This window comes from Phaethon lepturus, unplaced genomic scaffold, assembly GCF_000687285.1.
Source record: "Phaethon lepturus isolate BGI_N335 unplaced genomic scaffold, ASM68728v1 scaffold57626, whole genome shotgun sequence".
Lineage (NCBI taxonomy): Eukaryota > Metazoa > Chordata > Aves > Phaethontiformes > Phaethontidae > Phaethon > Phaethon lepturus.
In genome coordinates this window covers 2,686-21,259 of record NW_010546691.1, presented here as the reverse complement: position 1 = coordinate 21,259, position 18,574 = coordinate 2,686, and the positions used below count along the sequence as shown (strand labels likewise).

Below are 18,574 nucleotides of genomic sequence, written 5' to 3'. Positions count from 1 at the left end.
GGGCCGGGTCAGCGCAGCCGCCGGCCCCTGCACCGGCACCGGGGGAAGGCAGCAGCGGCACCCCGTCCCGGCTGCTGTCCTGTCGTGGTGCGCATCACTGCGTGGGACTGCCGATGTACCTTATACTATCGCTAAAGAATTGGTAACTGAAAACTGGAAACAAAGACTAACCGGGAGGGTCCCTTTCTGGACTTCAAGGGAATGGTGTTTCTTCTACTATTTTCCTTCAAAATGCTTTAGTAATTCGCCAAAGGAATGATGTCCTTACCATTCATTACCATTTTCTGGTAGTATCTTTCCTGGTGACTCATGCACTGTGTCTTTATAATCCAATAATTGTTTGCAATTTCCACATTGTGTTAATTTAATTATATCTCTGGCATTTAATCCAGTGATTTAACTCTTTCTCTTTGGAATCTCTATTTTCATTATTGCTTAGAGGCAGATTTAGATGTGCAATGAGTATCGTAGGTCTTTAATATTGAAGGAAATGTCCATCATTTTTTATGTAGGGCTTCCTAATCAGCAGTAGGGCTGTGGACATCAGCCAGAATTAAGGATTTCTCCTTACCACATCAGCTGATATGCTATTAGAAAGTTTGGTGGTTTTGTGTGTCAGAAATACATCCTCACTTGTCCTTATGACCTTTTATTTACTAGTCCAAACTAGATGGATCGAAACACCTCCTTGTTGATTGTCCATAACATCTTGCTATTCTTTCTGTAGGATAAAAATAGTTCCATATTACTCTGAACCATATTGGTAGTCCCTCGAGGATTCTGGTAAAAGAAAGATACTTTGAGAGCTTGTGAACAGCAAAGACAGTACTCTTGGAAAAGGGCTTGAGGATATGATGCATCTGCTGATGCAGAAGCCTTACAGGCACAACTACAGACAGGGCGGATGACTTCCATTGCTTTTCAATGGAGAGAGAGGCTGCTGTCTTTGGGAATTCCTCAAAAAATACTCTGTTTTAGACAGAAAACTTAAGATTCAGCCCAGAGTTGTCTGAAACTCAAATTATGATGATCAAAACATTTGTAAACCCACAGGAGCCCTGCTGTTTGAGTTCCTGAGAAAATCAGTATCACCTGATCTTGCAACTAAAATGTCTTGCAGCTGCACTGACCTTTTAAATAGATGGGTTGCAGCATAGGTCCTCTGGAAGCTGTCATGTGTCCTTTAAGTTCTTCTTGGGCCCTTCTGGGAAGAGGCTGTTGGTAAAGGGAACTTCAGAAGTCTTGTGTTAATGGTGAGGGTCAGAGTTAGGTTGAAAAACAGCCTAATGCTTAAATGGAGTTGCAAGTTTCTTAGTGGTTTGTGGAGGTTTAGGAGCTTCTCTTTTCGGAAGAAAAAAACCTTTTCTTCCTACATTTCCTGTTTTCAGTCTTTCTGGGGAGTAGAAATCCCATGGAAACATGCAGTTGTTCTTTTCTTGTGACCTTGCTGTCTTTTGAATCCAATGGGAAGCCTGTATAGGTGATGGGATGCTTTATGAACTCTTTTGGGATCTTGGCATCCCCAGCAGAGGCTAGATAAAGCAGCATGTGGTTAGGATAAAAGAGAAATATATTTGGGCAGGTTATAGCAGCCCTTCTCATGCCAAATAAAAGTTGGGGTGCCAACAGTAGTGGACCGATGAAGGGAAAATAAGGGCTAGAGGTTCCCCATTTGTATTGCTTGCTGCGGTATGTGTTCTGGTCAAGTGCCCGGGGAGCAGCTCTGCTGCTTTGTGATCCCCTGTCACCAGTGAACAAACAGCTTGTCCTAATCCACCTGCTTCGAGTGTGCGTAGGGAGATCCTGTGTCGTGTCAGGGATATAAATCCAAGAAACCTTGCACAAGTGCAGAAAGACCTCATTCCCTGTTGGGGGCAGGCACAGCACTGGGAAGCTGCTTGGCAGTGTGTCACTCTTCCCTGGGTGACATTAGGGGTAGAGCAAGAATGCCGATTTCTACATGCTAATTAGCTACGGCAGCCTGGGCTTAGGGGCTGCAGACAATAGTGCTGTTGTGAATGAATCCAGCACACACAAATGCGCTTTTCTCAGCGAGCGAGATAACTTAGCAGCCTTTGCTCACCACCAGTCAAATGCCCCGCTCAGACTGTTACCAGCTTTAGGGGGGTGCACTCTGCTCTCTGTGCAGGAGGGACCCCAGCAGCTCTGTGCTGCCAGCTTTCTCACATCAGGCTTCCCACTACTTTCAAGAATTAACTATATACCTGCCAGTCTTATACCGTGAGGCAAGAGAAGCAGCACCCTGCACCTTGTAAAAGTGCTTCAGTGATGAAGCCCTGGGAACTTGTGGGTGCGGTGGCCACGTGCTAGGTCTGTCCCTGGGGCAAGCCACAGCCTTGGGGCTTCCAGCTCTGCAGAGCTGTGGCAGGAGGAGCAGTGCCACCCCAGTGCTCTGTCTGTGCTCCAAAGAACATCTGCAGATATCTGAGTGGAGCGATACCACTGATCGGGCTAAAATTCACCTGTCTCAATCAGCCTTGCCTGGCTGCGTACCTGTACCTGCTGGAGTTTGGGCACGCACTGGGGGGACTCGGCCATATGCTGGAGTAGGAAACCCCAGGGCGTTGTGCTGGATTGGGGAGGGCTGAGTCTGGGGACAGAGTTCCTCTTGGCTCTGCCATACATATGCTTGTGACCTGAAATCAGATTTTCTCTGCGCAACTGCTTCTGCATTTAGCAGTACGGGCTGAAACTCCTGTCCCTGGCTTAGCAGTGCTAAGCACCCTTGACTTACCCATGTTCCAGCAGCTCTAAGAACAAGTTAAAGGATCCATCTCTGTGCTGACAGAGGGTCTCAGATCTGTGGACACAGCCTAAAACTCCTCCAGGTCTCTATACATTTGTTAAAGAGGATTGTTGCCATGTGTACAGATGCACACACTAATTCATTTACAGGCTTGGGACTGTGAAAATCCCAGAGATCAATATTGATGCTCAGTAATATAAGGTAGTGATACATAATGAGGAGCAAGGAATCCATTTACCTCTCAGGTGTTCTTAATAATGGGATGTTAAAAGTTATGGGACATTTGTTGGTATAGATGTCCTCTCCTTTCCTATAGGCAGGGTCTTGCCTTATCTTTAGCAGACCTAATTGGCTTTATTTTTCTGAGATGTGACTATTCCCTGTAGTATGATCCTGATGACAAGAGTAATGAGAGTTATGTACATAGGGTATAAACATATTTTGTGAGGAAGCTAATTTACTCCTAGATATTGTGGCTATCCAGAAATCACCCCAACAGGAAAACAGGGTTTCCCATCATCCTGAGGAGATGGGCAGGCAGACGAGGACATGGGTTACTAATGCAGGCTGGCAAGAAGCACTCATTCCTCCATGGCCCTGCAATTACTGCAGTTAGTCATGCGAGTGTGGGGTCCAGAAGCAGCTGCTCTGCCAGTTCTTGCACCTGCGCTTTGCCTCAGCCACTTGAGTCATCCCTCCGCTGACCCCCAGCCCACAGATCCGTGCAGCCTTGGTGTCAGACCTTGTCTTTCCCAGGACATATCCTCCCCCAGTGGGGCATTACCTACTCGTGCACAGACACCTGTGTCCTTCAGAAGCTGCAGCTCCTATGGTGGGGCACTGTCCTTGCAGAAGCAGCTGGTGCAGAGCTCTCCTGGGGGAGATCTGGGCTTTAAGAGAATCATCAAGTTACCGCTCTCAGGAGCAGAACGTTTTCTGTCACGATCCAGACTGAAGGGGCTGTCTGTCCCAGTCAGCTAGCTGCTCATCAGACCACGTGCATATGGAATACTTTTTTAGGCAGGACACCTGCACTGGCAGTGTTGCTCATTAGTTTTTCTTCAGGCGCTAATTAGAGGCCTCAAGTCCTCCTTGCTTGCTATGTCTTTCATGTGTTAATTCCACTTTTTCCATCTGTTTGTTTTTGTTTCTCTCTTTTCTGTGCTGACTCATCTGCCGAAGACAGCCTGTGTGTGTCAGCAGACTCCTCGGGTGGCCGGTGGCCGGTGGCCGTTGCCTGCAGTGAGCTCTGGAGGCAGCTGCTCCTCCTGTTCTGCGCCGATGAGTCGAAGATCTGCACTGTGCCAGAACAGGCAGGCAAGGTGTGAAGCTGGCGTTCAGACCTTGGGAGCAGAGAGGTCACACCACAGAATCACAGAATCACAGAATCACTAGGTTGGAAAGGACCTTCAAGATCATCAAGTCCAACCATTAATCCAGCACCACCATGTCCCCTAAACCATGTCCTGAAGCGCCACATCCACACGTTTTTTGAACACTTCCAGAGATGGCGACTCCACCACCTCCCCGGGCAGCCTGTGCCAATGCTTGACCACCCTCCTGGTGAAGAAATTTTCCCTAATATCCAATCCAAACCCGCCCTGGTGCAACCCGAGGCCATTTCCCCTTGTCCCATCACTGGTTACTTGGGAGAAGAGCTTACCATGTAAGCTAGAGCCAGCTTTCACAAGGTCCAGCACTCCCAGTTGACCAAGAGCTCTCTAGGCTGCGATTTAGACCAGAAGCTAGCTTTGGTGATTTGAGTCATCCTTTTGGGGAACGTGATTACCTCCACTGGCGATGCAGGAGTCTAGGGTATCCAGTCTCCTAAGCTAAGCCCCATCCCCACCTGCCTGTGCGGTCGCCCGGCTTGCAGTCAGTACAGTTCCTGCCTGCCTCACACGTGCTGGATCCTCCTTCTGCACTCAGAGGAAGGTGGGAAGATGCGTGCCTTCCATGCATCTGTAAGGCAGCATGCCCTGAGGTGAGGTCCGTGGGCGTTCCTCCTGGCTGCAGAAGCTGAGAATTAGAACCCCACACTGTGGGATCCAACTGTTCTGTGCAGCTGGTGCACCAGGCTGTTACCGCTTACCGAGTTACCTCATGCTTTGTAACCGGAACGCACTGCTTGGCACTCTGACCGCTAGGTAGTGAGGGCCACTGTTAACATCCTGTGCACCGATGTATCATTGCTCTTTACTTATTCCAAAATTACCTGCGAATAACTTCAGCAGCTTCCTTGGAGCTGTTCCCATGCTGAAAAGGCGGGGGAAACCTCCCACACTTTCATCGTCTACTTTTCCATCTACTCCCTTATACACATAAAAAAGCAATCTCCCAAACTGCTCCCAGGCAGGCTGCTGGCTTGGTTTGGAGTGGAGACCCAACAATGGTTTTATTTGGTCTGTTCTGTGTCTGTGGCTCTCCTTTCCTCCTTCAGCTTTTTGGGGGCTTTTTTGGGCCTTTTTTCTTCTACTTTTGATTTTGCTTCCGGTTTTATCTTGTTTATTCCTCTCTAAAAAAGGAGAACGAGGAAGAGAGAGAGGGACTCCTTTGAAAAGTCTGGTTAAATGAACCACTGTGGGAGTCCAAATACTCTTTATAGTCAAGCAAGCTGGTGGAGAAGTGAGTGCCAGAATATTAAGCTGCATGCTGAATGGTGACTGCAAAGAGCAGCGCTTACAGCCCTCTTAGGAGGGGGAGAGAAGGGGACAGGGACACTTACTTGCCCAGAATTCAATCCCACTCTGAAGTCACAAGCCCAAGTCTTCAAAGAAGGCTTCAAATAGTTGATGTCTGGGTTGCATAGGAGTGTGGCAGATGTGTTCAGTTCAGCTGTGGCAGCATCTACATTTTGGTTTTTGTTAGCTTCTAGCAGGCTGTACATTTCAGTGTCTAGCTCTGCTCCAGCAAGATCTGCATCTGAGCTCTGGTCCTGCTCACACTGGCAGAATGCACATTTTTTTGGCTGCTACATGTTTTTTTCATTTTAGCCTTTTTTTGGTTGTTCTACAAGCAGCTGGGCACAAATTACTTTCATTCCAATATAATTATTTTTATACCACAGGCTTCCAGCTAGTTAGAGCTATACTGAGGGGGGGGGATTGCAATGACATTTCCCTTCAGTACAGAAAACAAACAAATTCACAAAAACAGAATGAGAATCTTTCAGCAAAGAACCTGTCGCTTTTGTGTAACCCCAAACACCAGCTGCTTTTCCGGCACTGCAGCTTCACTTGCAGTGCTGGGTGGTGAATATGCCTGGGAGACGTCACCTGAATGTGTCTTGTGGAAAGCAGAGGGAAGACCATACAAAATACAAAATTCCTAGAGGCAATTTTGAGTTTCATGTCCTCCTTCCCTTACTTGGGGGGATCTTGTGGAGTGGGCAGTGTAGATTCCCCTGACAGTAACGAACCTTGTTCGTGCAGCCCACTACTGAGCTGTGCTGGCACTGTAAGCCAGCATGCCTACGCCAGCATGGCATTCATCACAGCAGAAACGGCTCTGTAAATTGAAACGGGTGCTGCTGAGGCCCCCACATCTCCACAAGGTGTGCTTTGGGAGGCTTAGTCTGGCGTGCTGTGCAAATGCTGCGGCAACGCATGTGGTTAAAGCCTTAGGGGAGGGGAAGCTGCCCCGCTCTCTCAGGACAGATCCTGGGCAGTGTCATGCCGTCCCTTGGTCTGCCTCACAGCTCACAAGGGATGGCAACACACCCTCGTCCCTGCCAGAGCCCCGCCACCGCTTCCAACTTGTGGAAGTCAGTCTGTATTTTACTCCTGCTTAAGGCTGCTTTGGAGCAGTGCCATGGTGGCTGCTGCTCCCTCCACCCCATTCAAAGATGAGGCAAAGCACAGGGGCAAGAACCGTATGGGCAACCAGCAAAATTAATCCCTTCTGTCCACTTTAACATATTCAGGCATTTGCCCATACAACCTTTGCAGCGCTGAAAGCCGCGGTGCCTGCAGGCAACAGCAGCGCTGAGGGAGTTAAGGGGCTCAGGCTGGCAGCCAAACGCCCCATAAATGCCCACTTGCCTGACTGCCCCTTCTCTACGGCTCCGCGTTTCCCCTCCCTGCTCCCTCCCGCTGAGGGGGCAATAGGCACTAGATAACTGCCGAGGTAGCCGCAGAGTATTGACTGCTTGCCACTGGGTTGGAAGGACTATGAGCATCCTTCGTTCTCTGCATTTCTTAGTGGCTCTGAAAAGACAGGCTGCTGTGTGAAAGCTGTGATTATTGCTGGCTGCCACCACCCTCTGCCCTCCCAGCCCCATCACTGATTCACAGAGGTCAGGTTCTTTCCTGCCTTCTGCTTTTGATCTATAAAGCTTTGCTTGTCAGCAGTGGCCCAGCCATGTCTCTCTGCATTTCCAGTACGCTGGGGGAGCCCTTCGTGAATGTCAGTTTGCATTTGGTCCTGAGCCTGTTAACCTTGACCCCCAGCCCCAGCGTGGGCTATGGTCATTAAAGCCGGCTGTCCCAGCTTTTGTCACCATGTGGATTGTTTCCACGGTGCTCTGGTGCTCGTGGCTTTCTGCTGGTGGGGATAGCTGGGGGCATGCAGGTCTGCACATCAGCCATGCGTGTGCCGGGCAGGCCTGCTGGCACCACAAACCCACCCGAGTGCCTCTGTTCCCCAAGCACCACTCACCTTCAGGTGTAGCTTCCTCCTCGCAGCCTGAGCTGCAGCTAGCTTCTTCTAGAGGAAAAAACTGAGCCAGAGCTTTCGCAGTGCCTTTTGGCAGCCCACCTCACCGAGTAGGGTGCACCTTTCTCTTCTCTCATGGCTTCCAATGCACATATCGCTGGGAATCCTTGGGCTGTAGTACCCTTCCCTGGTTTTGCCAGTCACAGCCTCTTGCCCCTCCACATCTCAGCTGAGAGTGTGTCAGGCTGTCACCCCTAAGGCAGGCATGCGGAAAACCCTGGTCCCACATTAAGATGCTCCCGGCAGCACATGGCAAATGCCCCAAGTGTTTAGAGATGTTGGGTACCATGCAGAGGCAGGTGGATGTAGTAAATGCACTGACACAGCAGGACTGCAATGCTCCATCCTCCTGGAAACCACTTCCTTAGAGGTCAGCACCCTAAAATACCTTTGACTGTTTTGGGTTCTGTACCTGGGCCATGAGCAGCAGCAGATATGTTCACATGCCTTCAAGAAAGGAGCCTGCTGATGGAAACTGAATATATAAACCCCATGGGCTTTAACATCTTTTATTTCACCCCGCCCAAGGATCCAGCTCATTTACTTCATGACAAATGGTCTTGGAGGCTGTTTCACTTGCCTCAGTCTTTTGAGAGGTTTTGATTGCCATTAATTCCGACTGGTTCTTCCAGAGCTGCTGCTGGGACGTATGTCTTTACACTGCCACAATCCATCCCCAAGGGCCATTTGAGCAGCAAGAGCCTGAGAAGTTCAGTGTACAAAAAGAAAATCACCAGCAGCAGCACGGGAAGTACCACTGTACTCACAGCAGAGCTAACAGCCAGGGCCACTGGGAGCTGAATTATCTTTCCGCACCAATGACCCAAGAAAACAGGACAGCATTGCGGGGAGCTGCCAAGCATCCCAAGCCCGTCTCCACTGAGGACCAGCTCTGCACAAACATCAGCACAGCTCCGTCAGCAGCAGCATCTCCTCCCAGCGTGAGGGAGGGGACGGTGGTGCTGCCACAGACCCTGGACGGGGAGGGTGAGCAGTTGGTGCCTGGCTCTTCAATCCTGCCGCTTCCCAGCTCACTGTGTAGGCAAATAGGGTATTCTCTCGCCCGCCAAACTCTGTTTGGTCTGTCACACTGAGGCAATGCCTCAGCCGTTGCCCCTCCTGCTTCTCTCCGCTCTGGTTAAACAGCCCAACACCTGCAGTCCCTCCGCAGGCTTTGCTGGCTTTCTTGCATGTCTCCAGACCGCTCTTTGCAGAAGTTGGAGGGGAACAGGCACCCAGCTGACATCCCAGTGGGGCTTACAGCCACCTCCTGTAGCAACAGCACATTCCTTCATGTACCTACACTCAGCACAGCTCCGTTTTGACAATTGCTACCCACTACTAGAGATTTGCTTATAGAGTGAGCTAACAAGTTAATATAGAGCCACTAATCACTGGACCAGAAACTGCATTTGTAGAGACTGACAGATTAAATTCAAAAGCCTAAAAGGTGCTACATGATTGATAGAAAAAGGGAGATGTGCTTGCCAAGTACTGCTGTGCCTACATGGGAAGAAGGCAGACACTGATTATATTACACGAGGATGATAAGCACAAATGCACACAGGTTAAGGTACTTGGTAGTGACACTTGTGAGCCACTGATTGCTACTGTTGAAGCAGAGACATGGTTTTGTTCACTAATGGCTGCAAAGGCTCTGGGGACCCTGAAGAGTAAGAGAAAAGCATCGTGATGCTAAGGCTGTTCTTGGGATAGCATCTTGCTCAGTTTCTTTCCTCACAGACTGCTGATGGGCATTTTCATGCTCTTGCAACCTGCACCCAGCACAACAACAGTGAGCCATTACTTGAGCTTTTCTTGTGCTGGTAACATAGCTGCTCCAATTCCCCAACTAGCCTTCATGACACAGCTGAAGTCTAAGACCTGGGCAGGGGAGCAGACACAAAATATTAAGTCAAAAGCTACCTTCATTTGCAGCTATTGACATAGCGAGGACAGGGACCGCTCGTGTCAGTTCAGACTGGTGGATTGGGCATAGACAACCTGCAAATGCTCCAGAGTGTTTAAAGATTCAGGATGGAGTGAGAGGTTATTCAAGGCAGGTGTTTCAGCTCCAAAATGAACACATGCAAGCTAAGCCCTCCATGTTTTTCACTCAAGGGTATGTGTGAGTATATTTCAAGAGCTAGAGAGATACATTAGGACACAAATAGAAGTTAGGCAGTAAGACATTTTGAGAGGATGCCTGGTTTGACTATTAAAAATGACCAGTCAAGCACTATGCATTTTCCAATGGTTTATTTGTTTTCTGTAGCCCACTGACACAGATGGATCTGGCAATGGAACAGCTTTTTTTTTTTCTCCTTAAAGTGTCTATGTGACATTAAGTCAAGGCTAACACTGTAGTCAAAGGCATTTAGAGAGGGCAGCAGCAAAAGCAATGAGAGGTGTTGGGAGGGAACTGTACAGAAGGGCAAGAGGGGCAGGGAGCACCTTCCCTCCTACTGCCACAGTGGAGACAGGCTGCAGACAAGCATATAATCTTTTTGGTTACTTGTACCAGACAAACACAGCACCATGCAACACAATCTGCAGCTGGAAATGGGTGCAGAGCAGGATATGAATAGTTATTGCAGTCTGCTTTTTCGGAAGCTACGATGTGCCTTGGAAGCACAGCTGCCCATGGCAGGGAGCAGTCTGATGAGTAACCAGGCTGGCAGCAGCTGGGACACAAGCTCCCAAGTGGCATTTGCTTGCTGAAGGGAACCACAACTCTAAGGATGCACCTACTGGGATAGACCTCTCCCTTGGAGCCAGATCCACTCTGCTGCATTTCAAATTGAGTTCAAGTATCTAAAATACTGTGTAAAGAGCCATCTATCTATTTTATTTGCAGGAGGTGGACTACTGTGGTGTCTGGTCAGGTTAAGGTTCCTTCCCAGGGTGCCTCCCCTCCCAGCTCTGGCCCAGACCTGCACCTCCCATAGCGACTTGCCGTCCAGCCTAGCTGAAGGCAGCACCACCTCAAACACCATTTCTCTTCTAAAGCAAGATTGGAAGAATACCTCCTCCTGGTCGCACTCTGCTGCTAGCAATTCCACCCACCTCCCACCCTCCAGTCCCGGTCCCACACAGCCCACCACCCCACGCTGTGTGTGCTGTATAGCTGCACACAGGCACAGAGGCTGGGCCATGGGTACAGGAGGGTGGCACACGCACAGGATTGCTCCTTTTTACTCAGTTTCACCCAGTCACAGACCTTCCAGCACCTGAATAGTCCTCTGCCAAGTGGTTCCTTCACCCAAAGCAATCCGCACAGCAGCAGCCAACCCAGAAGTCTCCACGGCGGGGGCGACTCGTGCACCCCCGTTTGCAGCTGGGACCTTTGCTCAGCCCTAGAGACTGAGAGAGGCTTTGGAAAGGTGGTCTGGCTCCTGCAGCCAGCACCATGCCCTTGTCTCAGCCCGTTACTGTACAAAATGGACAACACACACACATTATTTACAGCCTGTTTTTCACATGATGGAGCAGCTCTTGGCTCGGTCTTTCCTGATCTCTGTGTCATTCAGTAAGTCCGTCCTGCCGGGCATCTGTGATGCCCGCTTCAGTCCCCGTTTGGAGTTGCTGCGCTTCAAGTTCTTGTGCACCCTGTTGACCGAGGCAAGTGTGGTCACATGAAACACATCCCGTACGCTGTTCTCCGAGACTTTGGAGGAGCACTCTGCATAGGCCACTGCCCCAATCTGCCGCGCCAGTGCACTGCCCTGCGGTCCAGAGAGAGGGAGAGGAAGAGGGAAGAAGGTTAAGACACCAGCGGTCTGCCAGGAGCATCTTTCACATCACCATCAGCCCTGTCTGTGCTGGCAGCCCTATCAGAGCACCGTGACACAGCTGGGAGCAGCTCTCACGACGTTTACTCATCACCTCTGCAAATAAAGTGCAAGCATCTGCGAGCGCGCCAGACACGAGAGTGGCCTCCCAAGCAGACAGTGCCACCGGGCGCTGGACCCTGAATCACTTGCACTTTCTCACTAACGTCGTGCCACCCCTGCAGCTGAAGGCCCAGACAACCTCTCTCACCAGGACAGTCCTCGGGGACCTGCTCTGCACAGCACAGAGCCAGGCACAGAGCAGTCCGGAGCGCAGCCACCCCTGCACTGCACCACAGAGACGACGTCTCTGGGCCAGCCTGGAGACACTGCTGGGTCCCTGGCAGCAGACCCTCAGATCCCCCAGCTGCGGCTTGCACCCCGCCTGGCAGCGTTGCCCCAACGCAGAACCCAAGGAGGAGCCACTTGGAGCAGAAAGAGCTGCACTGAACTAGGAGATGCAGAAGCATAACACTCCCCTTTAGCCAGTCCAACTTGCCAAATCGGGCATCTCCACCACCTTTGAGGAAAGACTTTTCAGCTACTAACCAGGAGGCTGTTCAGCAGAGGATCAGGAATAAGTCAGGGTCTGCCAGAGCTGGGGAAAAGAGTGCTGTTAAGCATAAGCAGCTCAGAGTCCAGGAGCCAAGATCAAACCAGCTTCAGACCGAGCCCTGGGCGCAGCGGGTCATTTGCTGCTGAGCCTCCTTGTACTAGTAGGTCCTGCAGAAAAGTCCCTGCCCCACCTCCCCGAGCCCTACGGGGACGGCAGCTGAAACACACCTGCTCGTGCGTCACTGGGATGAGGCGCTGCTTGGAAAGCTCCCGGAGCGTGTTTAAGTCCGTCCGCATGTCCAGCTTGCAGCCGACCAGCACAATCTTCGCATTGGGGCAGAACTCCTGAGTTTCCCCTTGCCACTGCAGAGGACACAAGAGGGAGAAGGTGCTCAGGGGCTGCTAGCGTATAAGATACTTCACGAGGCCCGGCAGCACCTCCACATCAAGTTAATTTTAGCAGCAGGCAGCTTGTGAAAGGGCCGAGGTTGGAACAATAAAGGCAGTCACAGGGTCTCAGCTCGTCACTCCCATCCCCTTTCCAACCAGGCCATCCAAGAGCCCCATCCAAGATCCCCCAGCCCTGGAGGGAAGGGCAGGCCAGGAGAGTCGTGCCATCAGTTCCTACCGGACAGCATCATCCAGCCAAACGCCTCCATGCCTCACTGCCACAGCAGAGCCTGCAAGTCTGGTCCATAGTTTCTCGTGCTCGCACCAGCAAACAGCACTTCCCTCTCCCACAGAGGAACGACAACTGCAGCCGGCCGGTGTCCCAGCACCTCCCGACCATCAGCACATCCTGGCCTGGCTCATCTCTGCGCAAGACCTGGAACTGGACCAATCAGGGTACTAGGATGGCTACTGGTAGCCACTGCAAGGCCACTTTCAGGTCTCTTGCCTCGGACCTGCGGTGTCTGGTGCCAGCACTGAGGCACGTTTTGTCCCCGCTGCAGCCTGCATGCCCAGATTTCAGGAAGAGGGCAAGGGGCACGGGCAGTGGTGGTCACTGTGGTCAACGGTGGCCCTCAGCGAGGAGGCAGGCCGGGAGCGGCTCTGGAGACTGATGAAGATGGGAAGCACAGGGACAGCCAGCTTTCGGTGTTCTGAAAACAACGTGAGGCTCTAATGGGATCGGGTTTGGAAAGCAGACTTCAGAGGCCAAGACCATGCACTCTGGCAAGTATGGCTTTTCCCAAGAGCGGTCACAGCCGTTCAGGGCACTTACTAGCCCATCAGGGCACTTTTTAATGACCGCCACAGGCAAGGATGGGAATGGTCAGAGTGCCTCTCAGATAACTTTATGCTCACTTGTTCCAGATACGCCCTGCAAACCTGCTAAATCTAAGCTGCAGTCCCCTGCGCTAGGCAATGGGAGACCACTCCTGGTATGACTGGGGAAGAATAACACAGTCTGGCGCACAGATCTGGAACTCCAAAGGTCAACCTCACTAGACCTTTTGAACCACAGTCAGTGGGGAGCTCTTTGCACAGCAAACTCCTTATTTATTATTGGGAGCCACGTGTAAAGACATTAAGACATTCAGAGCGTAGCTACAGCCAGGGAAATAAAGAATTGAAATGATGGAAGGAGAAGGCCAGGGCAAACATCCACTTCCTTTGCACTAATGGTCCCTTTCAGAGCTCCAAAAATTAATGCCCAGTGTGCAGCTAAGTGTCCGCAGCAGTAAATAAAACCCTCACCTGTGACCTCCCCCAGGGGAGAGCTGTACAGCCCCACCAGCGTGTCAACACACTGGTGACTTATCTAGTGTTTCTGAAGTAGAAGGCAGATGATACACAGACATTACCCCGGGCTAAAGATGTCACTTGGAATTAGCAATTTCCTGATATGCTAATTGATGGTTAAGCATATACCCTATGCAATTAGAAGGGGAAAGAAAACCAAGCCCACAACTCAGTGCCCATAACCTGATGGGGAAAGGAAGTGCCAAGAATGACCCAAGTTTCATTCGACCAGTATCAGACCAAAGCAACTGCACAATACGGAAAAATCTTATTTTTCACCAGGAGATGGGCTCAAGTATCTTCACCATGCACGCCCCTTCCCTGCCGCCAGGGACGTGGTCCACCAGGAGTCACACACATCCCCAGCACCAGGGAGCACGCCAGGCCGCACAGCTTCTGGATTTCTGGCAGCACGGATGCACAGCGTCAAGGTCTAACACACTCTCAAGAGGAGGAGGATGCAGTTCTTTTGGAGCTGGAATTCAAGCACCCTCGTTTTCCTGAAGGATGAAAATCCTCAAAGGGATTGAGCTATAGGGTCCGTTCTTAGAGGCAGAGCTCACAGCTGTCTGTAACGACATAGGGCTCCCCCACCTATGGGGAGAGGTACAACCCTCTTCTCACATGACTGACACCTTAGGGAGCCTAAGAGCTGCTGCGCTACCAAGACTTGTCAGAACGAAGGCACCACCGCACGAAAAGCTGCTTTGTATGAAGTGAAGAGCTGCTGGTTTGCATTCTGTCACACGGTTCCTTTCCCTTCAACTGCACGTGCTGTACAGGCAGCCCAGTCATCAGAAGTAATAATAGTAAGTAAGCAGTAATAATAAAGGTTTCCTCTGCTGAATTAGCTTTTTTGCCTGAGGCTTGAATAGGGAGTGTTATTTTCCCTATTTGCCTAAAATCTATTTCAGCTTCATGGTGTCTTAGGAATTTTCCTCACCTCCACAGGCTGCAAACCTGCACCAAAGGAAATGAGGCATCTACTCAGAGGCACTTAAGAAATCCCCTGTGATTTAGGGTTTATTTTAAGTCACTGTATCAAAAAGACATTGCCTAACAGTACTCAAAGCATCTGTCAGGCTGCACAGAGAAGACCTTGCACTGAGCAGTGTGGACTCACATGAAGAGTGTGCAGAGACACACAAATAAATCCCAACCCCAGCTAATTATTCATGGGTTTATCTCTCATTAAGGTGTAAGTAATATGCTTGCATTATTATTCTGCTGACACCCAAGCTGAGCGGTGAATTCTTGCAGTCCACATGGAACACACCTCCCTCCACCCAGCACACTTGGTACCCGGGACCTGCTTTGGAAACGAACACTGAGCCATTGACCGAGTTATCTGAAGGGTCTTTATCCCCTCACCAGGACACTTCTGAGACACAGACCCACTTCTCAGCGCTCCCAGCAGCTGAGTAAGAGGCACTTGCTTCAGCACAACATTTGGCAAAATGTGGAGAGGCCAAGAGGGCAGTGAGTACAATGTGACTTGTTCAGACAGTGGCCATCCCAGCCCTGGCAGCCTGGGTGTCACTGGGGAGAACAGCTACAGGAATCACTATTCTGTAGTGCTTTTCACACCTCGGTGTCTCAGAGAGCTTCACGAATGAGATGCCAGCCAGGAGTCACCTCTGGGACAGGACGTAGCCTCCAGTGAGCTCTCTGCAGCTTTGCTGCACAGCAGTGAGAGCTCACTGAAACCACAGCGCCCTGAATTTCATGGAAGGAAGCAGGGTGTAGCCAGGACCAAGGGATGCGAGTGGCCAGGAGGTCGTTTACCCTCTCCCCTGAGCAGCATCCCAAGTTGCTGGACTTCATGACATCTCAGAGGAAAGCCTCGCATGGGAACCTCTCTCTGGGTGCCACTTACTCCCCCAGAGCATGGCAGACAAGGACCTGCTGCGAGGCCAGCCAGTGGTGGTCCACAGCAGGTCCCCACCCCTGTGGGGCTCTCCACGACCTGCCAGACTTGCCAGCTGGAAATACCTGCTTTGCTGAAAGGCACGAACCTGCAGATAGAAAACCCCCGGCTGCTAACGCAGAGCATGGCCAGTCAGCTCTGCCAGGGCAGACGGTGTTCAGGGCCCTGTGTGCTATCCAGTCCAGTGGCATTGTGCCATCTCATTTTATTCATTCAAGGCTTGAAATTCAGTGCCACAGCTCATTATTCTTGTTGTCATGCTACAGGGAACCAACCACTGTCTTTCTTACTGTGCAGATGCTGAACTGAGGGGACAGCCAAAAAACTGAGCTCTCTACTTGCATGGCAACAGGCACCAAGCAAGTTTGCTTGGTGCAAGCAATCCATAGCACACTCACTGGTGGTTATGCTAACAAGAGATGCACAACACTTTCCAAGGCCTTCATGAAAAACAGAACAAATCCCTTACATTTCTCTCTTTCCCCACATTTGTATGTGTGTGTAGACACAGATCCCATACACATGCTGCAAGCTACCATGAGCTGCACCATTCACTGGGCTCCTTTCAAATGGCAGTATCTTGCTTTCTGCATAGACCATGTAGGGATCAGCAGCAGCCGACCATCCTCATCTAAGCACACAAACTGCAGCCAAGGCTTGGCCACAAGGCCAGAACTCTTAGCCCTAGATGACAGCCTCAGGGAAGAGGGACCCCAGGGCAGCTCCATGTGCCGCTGCAGAGGACTTATCTCACCAGCTGGAAGGCATGCCGTGCACTCACCTTCTTGAGCACGCTGTCCAGGGTCTCTGGGCGGCTGATGTCAAAGCAGATGAGCACAGCATCCGAGTCCGGGTAGGCCAAGGGACGGACATTGTCATAATATGCTGAGCCTGCAGAGAGGAGTGTGAGGTGAGTGGAAAGTCTCATCCCACCAACTGCTTGTTACCCCAGTGGGCAGACTAGGACCCCCAGCCCTCTCTGCCAGGCAGAGAGATCTTTAATTCCAGTAAGAACTGGAGACATTGTCACATGATGCAAACTGCTCTGTTGGAGATAAAGAACGCTGACCCAAGCTTTTGACCAGTGACCAGACGTCATTAGGTTCAGTAGAGTTTGGTCTGCAGAGGATTTGGTCCCTTTGTTTAGGTGTGGAAGTCAGAGGTTTTCTCCTTGTGTTCTTGTATTTATCCCTTTGCAGAGTGGAAATAAATGCACGTTTTGCATCCCCCTCCCTCCCTAGTAAGCACCTGGCAAGTAAGAGGCGATTGAGCTGTGCTACCAGGGCGTGCTGGCTCACTGCAGAAAGGGGAGCTTGGAAGGGCTGTGATACTGTGGAGCAGCACATGCCTTCTTCGCCATTTGCGTAGGTATCCTATCACTTGTCATGCAGTTGCTGTACCACTAACGGTGGAAAGGTGTGGCTGAGAGACGACAGGGAATGCTGCTGCTATTTTTTTATCCTCTCTTGCTAACTTTATACAGGGTTATATATACATAGATTGTGAGAATTTAAGACAGGTAAGAAAAGAATTGCCTTTTGCTCTGGATTTGTGCTGGGAAAAGTCAGACAGATCATTTTTGATACATAAAAGATGTGACAGGATTTGGTGAACAAGCTGTAAACTGGAGCGGATGACTCTGTATTCTGCAGGATTTCTCAGTGTGCAGGCAGAGAGCCCAGCCTGAATCCTGCACAGCTTCTGCTGCACACACACATGTGCATACATGCACACACACACACCCCCCTTCAATGCAAATTTCAGGCATTAAAAATCATTGTCCCACAAGGCTTTTATTTGAAGTGCATTCTGTGTGCAATTGTAGATGCCTCAGTAAACAGTAATGGGGCAATCAGCTCATTGCTACTTAAAAACACTGTTTCAGTTTTATATTTGGCTTTACAATGGCTTAAACTTCCTGGAGGGATAAGAAGCAGATGTTTATTTATGAAAAGAGGAAGCAGAGACACCAGAGTCCTTGTTGAATCTGCCTCCTCCAAAAGAAGGGTTGCCCACCCTGAGGCCAAGGAAACCGGACGTGCTTCCTGCCGAGGCCCCTTGGGACCCCGGACCCAGCACTTTCCCACCCTGGGAGGAGGGTGGAGAACCCAGCTCAGGTGTCAGATGGCTCCTTGATGAAGTTCAGCACCTGATGAATTATGGATGATGGTGGCTTATGTTTCCAGGAGGATGGGAATCTGCCTGGGATAAGCGAGAAAGAATAGGCTGATTCTCCGCAGGGGCTCCCACGGAGCTGTTGGCTGCACAGGGGCTCACAGCCGATGCACGGCACAGAGAGGGGTACAGCCCCTCCAGCACAGCTCTGCACGCCAGGTGCTTTGCAAACACCCCCGATCCCTCTGCAAGACTCAGACAGGAGAGCAGACCTGGCCGTGATTGCTCCTTCCTCTGCCCAGAGCCCACACAGGGCAGGCTGAGCTGTGCTGTCTTCCCAAACCCTGCCCAGCTCCCGAGTCTGGCCGCCCACTCTCCCCTTGATACCAGCTCACAGCAAGGTACCAACGGCAGCCACCACTGGGACCTCTGCAGCACAGAGGTCAGGGCACGCTCCAACCAGCGCAGCCACAGCCATGCCCACGCAGCCCTCACCACTCTCATGGAACCCGGGGCAAGGACCCTGGGATTCGATGCACATTTGGATTCGCAGCAAAATCGACTACAGGTATCTCCAGCTCTTACAGCCACTGCTGCCAGCTGCAGGAGCAAAGGCACCTGTACCCCTTGCTCCCACCAGTGGGAGAAGCCACAGCTCGAGTCTCTGTCCCTGTGAAGTCAATGGGAAAAAAAGCAGTTGGAATCCAGCACAGAAGAAACAGACCCTAATCTCTGCAGAGCCCAGCCCTCTTCCTAGAGGGAAAGTCATGTTCCCTGCGTGGAAAGGAGCCAGTCCCTGATCTGGGGACGCAGGCTGGTGCGCAAGGAGGCACAGTGAGCCAGGGCAACCCTGTGTCCTACGCGTGGAGATTTCTGACCTCGCTTCAGGCTCAAGCTGCTTCAGTTCATGACTGGCAGAGC

The 18,574-nt window shown here is 51.0% G+C and overlaps 1 protein-coding gene across 1 annotated transcript; it reads right to left on the bottom strand.

The window, feature by feature from the left end:
• Nucleotides 1-10,956: 10,956 nt before the first annotated feature.
• Nucleotides 10,957-16,466, bottom strand: RND2 (Rho family GTPase 2). The gene is made up of 3 exons (XM_010289361.1): nucleotides 16,320-16,466; nucleotides 12,094-12,228; nucleotides 10,957-11,205 (listed from the first exon to the last, which is right to left on the bottom strand). Exons 1-3 carry the CDS (start codon nucleotides 16,464-16,466, stop codon nucleotides 10,957-10,959), a joined length of 531 nt encoding a protein of 176 aa, XP_010287663.1.
• Between the last annotated feature and the right edge of the window lie 2,108 nt (nucleotides 16,467-18,574).

Bases quoted from the DNA above. Each gene is read 5' to 3' on its own strand.
- RND2 (XM_010289361.1), bottom strand. From the start codon at position 16,466: ATGAGACTTTCCACTCACCTCACACTCCTCTCTGCAGGCTCAGCATAT. The intron at 12,229-16,319 runs GTGAGTGCACGG...TGTCCTCTGCAG, and splicing joins TGGACAGCGTGCTCAAGAAG to TGGCAAGGGGAAACTCAGGA. The intron at 11,206-12,093 runs GTGTGTTTCAGC...TCTGGACCGCAG, and splicing joins TCCCAGTGACGCACGAGCAG to GGCAGTGCACTGGCGCGGCA.